Source organism: Brassica oleracea, chromosome C3 (assembly GCF_000695525.1).
Source record: "Brassica oleracea var. oleracea cultivar TO1000 chromosome C3, BOL, whole genome shotgun sequence".
NCBI lineage: Eukaryota > Viridiplantae > Streptophyta > Magnoliopsida > Brassicales > Brassicaceae > Brassica > Brassica oleracea.
Window position 1 is genome coordinate 61,955,496 of NC_027750.1, and position 6,440 is coordinate 61,961,935.

General features: G+C 36.3%; 1 protein-coding gene and 1 long non-coding RNA gene across 3 annotated transcripts; one reads left to right on the forward strand and one right to left on the reverse strand.

The window, feature by feature from the left end:
- Window positions 1–405: 405 nt before the first annotated feature.
- LOC106332986 (venom phosphodiesterase 2-like) lies at window positions 406–958 on the forward strand (the record flags this gene model as incomplete). Its single annotated transcript, XM_013771464.1, is given in 1 exon segment — window positions 406–958. A coding segment is annotated over 1 exon segment (549 nt), but the record flags the coding sequence as incomplete, so codon positions are not given.
- A 3,497-nt stretch (window positions 959–4,455) lies between these two features.
- On the reverse strand, window positions 4,456–5,432 carry LOC106333502. 2 transcript variants are annotated; one of them, XR_001268405.1, is made up of 4 exons: window positions 5,258–5,432; window positions 4,998–5,027; window positions 4,851–4,901; window positions 4,456–4,482 (listed from the first exon to the last, which is right to left on the reverse strand). It is a non-coding gene; the product is annotated as an uncharacterized LOC106333502 (long non-coding RNA). The 2 variants fall into 2 exon arrangements; XR_001268406.1 differs by having other exon boundaries at window positions 4,998–5,042.
- Between the last annotated feature and the right edge of the window lie 1,008 nt (window positions 5,433–6,440).

The window sequence follows — 6,440 nt, forward strand, 5'->3', positions numbered from 1 at the left end:
TATTGGTTTATTTCGGTTTGGTTCGGTTTGAACCCAAACCAAACCAAACCATTCGGGTTGAGTAAAACATGAACCAATTGGGTTATGTAAAGAGCACGGTTTGGTTTGGATCGGTTTAACTTCGGTTGGTTTGGTTTGGATCGGTTCGGTTTGGGTTTTTTGCCCACCCCTACACCTAACCATATTTCAACCAATAGAAAAATAAATTTTGCATTGAAAATCGAAAACGACACTTCTTTTGTAACCAAAAAAATTCTCCAAAACGAAACTTAATATGAAACGGAGGGAGTACTATCTATCCTAGTTTGTTTTCTTTAAAAAGAAAAAAAAAAAGCAAACGAAATTTTTATTTCGTTCTATAAATATCATATGCTGCAGCTTGCAAAAACCATCTCATACATTCTTTCCAATGGCAAAAACCAAACATGTTATGTATCTCAAATTATCTCTCACCCTTCTCATTTTAGCTCATGTTCTTGCCACGACCAACGGTTTGGATTCTCCTTCGTCCAATACCAAGCGTCCCTGGCCCTTCAAGAAACTCAACAAACCGGTGGTTTTAATGATTTCATGCGACGGTTTCCGTTTCGGTTACCAATTCAAAACCGATACACCAAACATCGACCTACTCATATCCGAAGGAACCGAAGCCAAATCCGGTTTAATCCCGGTTTTCCCCACCATGACATTCCCAAACCACTACTCCATCGCGACCGGACTCTACCCGGCTTACCACGGTATAATCATGAACTCCTTTACCGATCCAGTAACCGGAGATAAGTTCAACAAAGGCCTAGATCCAAAATGGTGGTTAGGTGAACCGTTGTGGGTAACCGCAGCAAACCAAGGTCGCAAGGCTGTCACTTACTTCTGGCCAGGATCTGAAGTCCCCAAAGATTCTTGGACTTGTCCTAAAGAGTTGTGTCCTCATTACAACTCTTCGGTTTCTTTTGAAGAAGTTACACTCGAGTGATATACTAATAGTCATCAAGAACAAACACCAACAAGTGGTATCAGAGCCCAAGGTTATTGTGCAGGAGGTGATTGCGAGTGATCGTGATCTAAGGCGTTAGTCGATCCTAAGTGTTTTTTCGATCTGTGTGTTTGACAAGCTCGGATCTTGATGATGGAGTCTGTTACGAAGTTCAAAATGGAGAAGTTTGATGGTAAAGGTGACTTTGGGATGTGGAAGTTCAAGATGCTGATGCAGCTTGAGTTACAAGGACTCGGTAAGGTGCTTCAAGCTGAATCAAGTGAAGGATCATCGGAGAAAGATGATGATGATTTGAAGCTGAAAGCCAAGAAGGAACCTGATCCCAAAGCTAAAGAAAAGGATACTAGAAAGAGGAATCTAATATGCTCTAGCCTTACTAATATCATGTTGAGGAAAGTGATGAAAGAGCAGACGGCCATGGGGGTTTGGAAAGCACTGGAGGCTGACTATCAAACCAAGACTCTGCCAAATAGGATCTATCTGAAGCAAAGCTTTGCAAGCTTCAAGATGTCTGAGCAGAATTCTATTGAAGAAAATTTGGATGGATTCTTGAAGTTGGTGGATGATTTGGCGAGTTTAAACATTATGGTGCCAGATGAAGATCAGGCTATTCAAGTGCTATCAAGTCTACCGCCTCAATATGACTCTCTGGTGCATACTTTGAAGTATGGGAACAGCAAAGAAACTCTGACATTAAAGGAAGTCACAACTTCTGCTTATTCTAAAGAAGTTGAGTTAAGAGAAAAGGGACTTCTGGGGAAGTCGAGTTCAGCTGCTGAAGGACTCCTTGTGTCTAAAAGGAACGGTGAGAAACGTCAAGGAGTTAAGCAAAGGAGAGGCAGAAGTAAGAGCGGAGATAGCAGATTCAAGAAGAACTCTAGGTCTCAGACACCAGCGAAACTTAGAGAGTTCTGGGCCTGTGGATGTGAAGGTCACTTCAAGAGGGATTGTCCCGAGAGGAAAGATGGAAATAAGCAGCAAAATGCAAATGTTGCACAGAGACAAGAACCAATGATCTTGACTGCAAGTATTCATGATACTCGTGATCAGTGGGTTCTAGACTCTTGCTGCACGGTTCACATCACACCAGACAGGGAGGCTCTATTTGACTTTAAAGAAGTGAATGAAGGAAATGTGTTAATGGGGAACAACACCTACAGTGAAGTGGCAGGTATCGGAAAGTTGAAAATTGTAAATCCAGACAATACAGAGGTGATCTTATCTAATTAGTTGAACTTATCTCCGGTTACAGGATCAGTGAACGAGTTCATGATTGTACCGTATCAATAAACACTAATGTGAATAATGTGGTCTCTTACTTTATCAGAAGTTTTTCTAAAAAAATATGTGCAGCAAATTACTAAAATTTGACTGTAGTATAGTGATTTATGCTAACAAAAAAAATTTTAGAGTGGCAGAAGCTTGAATCTTATTTTAGACCGGCAGAGTTTTTACTTTCAGTTTGTTTTTTCGTTCTCCTAAATTAGAAGTTAAAACCACCTTCCAATTTAAAAAGCAAGTGTCAGGGGGACAAAGGATATTAATAAACAAAAAGAAAAGTTAAAAAGAAAGATATAAGGACGATGTATAATGGAATTTGCAGAATTGTTTTTGTTCATCACTAGTCACTTTTTGTCACTAGTACTACTTTCTCTTTATTATTTTAAATTTAATAGTTTTCACATTTTATTCGTGTGTTTCATTGCACTCTAATACTAACAAAAAAATCAAATTAAAAAAAAAAGTAACTAAAACCCTTTTCTATCTCTTCCTTTCTCTCATATCTCTCTCGGGGCAGGGCCGGTCATGGGCAAAGCCTAACAAAACACTGAGTTTAAACCCCCAAAATTTTTGAAAAAAAATTACATAGAAAAAATCTCAAAATTTTTTTTTAAACCTCCAAATTTATCCAAAATTTTTTTTTTTGCTTAAATCTTCAATAAATCGTCTACAGTCCCCTAAATTTCAAGGTCGTGGCCCTGCTCTCTCTATCCTCTTTTGGAAAATCTATTTATTTATTTTTGGTTATTTCACCAAAATTCTCACAAGAATAAAATAAAAAATAGGGAGAAGGAAAAAATATAGAAATGTTTTTTAAAAAAAATTATTTGGGCTACATTCATAACCGTTAGAACGTGTGATATCTAAACATTAAGATCCGATATTTAAACACAGCCAGTCATTCATCAGAAGAAGATCCCACCAATAAATTATAGTTTCGAGTAGTAAAACGTGAGTTAAATCAAAGACCGTAAGATCAAATATCAAGGGCTCTCCTACATTTGTACCAAACAGATGATAGTAATTTTCTTGTGTTCATAGTACTCTGATGATCAAACAGCTTGCCTGTGAACTCGCGTTGTCTTTTAAGCATAAATATTGTTATTTGGGAAATTCCTCTATTTTTGGAAGACAAAGAAATAATCTTCTCGTATGCATAGGTTGGGTATTGGCTATGGCACACATGCTTTATGTCTAAAGTGGTTATAATTAAGAATTTTTCACATTTGGATTCAATCATCCACATCGCATAAACTACACTCTTATTTTTAGGATGTTCCCATAAAATTACAAAATTCGAACGCATTTCAATTTTCAAGTTAGCATGAGCTTATCAACATCTAGATACCATATCAAACACAACCAGTCATCCGTCAGAGGAAGAGCCCACCACGTAAGGATAGTTTCTCGTGATAAAAACGTGAGCCGAACCAAGACCGCAAAATCAAATATCAACGGCTCTCCCACTGTCCCACATTTGGACCAAGCAGGTGATGGTAACGTTATTGTCGTGATAATATTACTGCCACTGCCCTCTGGCACTATATTTTTAATTAAAGGCACTTGTTTTTCCTGTATAGTGTAAGCTCATTCACAAATTGCCTCAATCTTTTGGGAAATAGTACTTAAAACTCCAAATTTGCGTTACTCTTTCCTGTTACTCGCTAAAAAGATGTTCATTAGTACCTATCGTAATAAATATAATTCACAAATTCAAGTTTTAAAACAATATTGGGTCAGTTTTAGTTAAAAAGTTTGGTTTGATTCAATAATTAAAAGAATATGATCACTAAGAAACCGATTAATAATGTTCAAAACACCGCAACCCAAATCTGCAACGTACTGTATATCTGTGTATCCTAAGACTTATTGATTTTTGTGAAAGGATTTAAATGGAGTTTGTTTCCAAATCAAAGCGAAGATAAGTAGAAGACTCGTTATAAACAAAGCACAAAACCTCAAATAAGAACACAACAGAGAAGATGTATCAAGATCAACCACATCCCATTGGTCTCCTCTTCCTCAAGATACTTCCCAATGTTGTTTATTATTTCTTCTTCCCTTCTTAAAATAACTGTGTCGTTTGTTACAACAATATCTCAGGCCAAGATACTGTCCGCATACTCCATTGCCCTTTGCTTCACGTACTCAACTCTCTCCTCATCACCACCATATTTTTCATATTCCAAAAACTTTCTGAATAAAATCTGAGAATAGAATGCACAAAGGATTTTAAAAACGTCTTTAAGTAAGTCAAATACATTTTATACAACAGACAATGCTAATCATGCTACCAAGTTTTCCCATTCTTTTCAAACAGCAAGCTGGATATTACACTGTCTATTACCATTTTTTTTTTTGAACAACTCTGTCTATTACCATATACTAAACCGAGTAAATGAACCCGAGACATGAAAAAGTTAACCGACATTGAACTCCCGATCAAATAAAACTGGTAAGAAACAGAGAAACATTTTGAGGAAATTTGTTAGCTTTCATAAATTTCAACGTCATTTTGAGTGAGACAAACAATGGCTTCTACGTTGATATAGCGATCAAAGAGAATGGGAAGTACCTGGTCCAGATTAGTGGGAACAACCTTAGCACTGGTTTTCAATTCTCTTCTCTGCAGACCATAAGTGACGATATTAGAGAATCAAGAGCTCAAAAAATCAGAGATTTTCAATCTCAGAGAGATAGCAAAAGGAAGATAAGAAAAAACCTGAGCAAGAAAAGTTCAGCATCCTCTTGGCTGAAACACAGCAAACTGATAGACTTCAGTGGCGGAGGTAGTATATAATCATGTGGGTCATATGACCCATGCGAAATTTTGAAAAAAAAAAAAAATTTGCATGTATATCTTGTGGAAATGTATAATGAAGTTAGCTTATGACCCTTGTAAAAATTGTATCATCAGTTTGACCCTCATAAAACAAAGATAAAAAGTAGTCGAGTTGTTGCTAAACGTAAAGACCGAGGTACCAGCTAGAGCTTTAGCCACATGAGATGGATTCAAAGTAGTCCAGGTTCCAGCGGAAGGCTGTAGGACTGCGAGACAGACGCGAACGGTGGAGGCGGAGAAAAATCGGCGAATGGTTAGGGTTTCGTCGAAACTCTTGGTGTCTTCAAAATCCAAGCAAAAAAAGCTGAGATTTGTTTCCTCTTGTTTTCTATTAAAAAGTACATCAAAATCTATTATAAACAATTTCTATTGAAATCTATTGGAAATTGAATAACAGGTGAAATTAATTCTTTCCAAATTCTATTTGACAAATCCTTAATCCAATAACACTGGATTTTAATTAATTTTTTCCAAATCCACGATTGAATAACACTGGATTTCATTTCAGATTCAAATTCCATCAAAGTCTATTAAAATACCAAATTCAATAACACCCATTAAATATATGTTTTGTTGTAAAACGAAGGTTTTAGGTCTGAATATTTCTGTATTTCATTAATGAATAAATGTTCCCTTATATAGGGGATTACAAGATAAGTAAAAAGAAAAGTATTCAAAACCTAAATCCACTAGGATTAGGAAAACTACTAATACATAATAATGGAAAGATAACAATTATAAGGAAAAGAAAAGATGGTTTTCTTTTCTCCAAGCCGCCTTTCTTTCTCTCCATGTCATGGCTGACTCTCTCTATTTCTTTCTCCAAGTCGTAGCCAAATCTCTCTCTAGTTGTATGAGCCGGTTATAGACATCCAATCATTCATTTATAACAGGTTTCATATTCTGACCCCATACAGGAATATGTCTAATGCTCTTGTATATGTCACGTACCTAACATAGAAACTACGTGGCGAGACACTTCAAGCCTTAAAACGCTATTTAATATTATCTATCCTAGTTTTTTTCTTTAAAAAGAAAAAGCAAACGAAATTTTTATTTCGTTCTATAATATCATATGCTGCAGCTTGCAAAAACCATCCATACATTCTTTCCAATGGCAAAAACTAAACATGATATGTATCTCAAACTATCTCTCACCCTTCTCATTTTAGCTCATGTTCTTGCCACGACCAACGGTTTGGATTCTCCTTCGTCCAAAACTGGGCGTCCCTATTGGAATGAAAAACTTTATAAAGATGGAAAAAGTGTTTAAGTATTTGAAGAGAAAGAAGTTTTGTGAAGAAGAAAGATTATATAACTTAG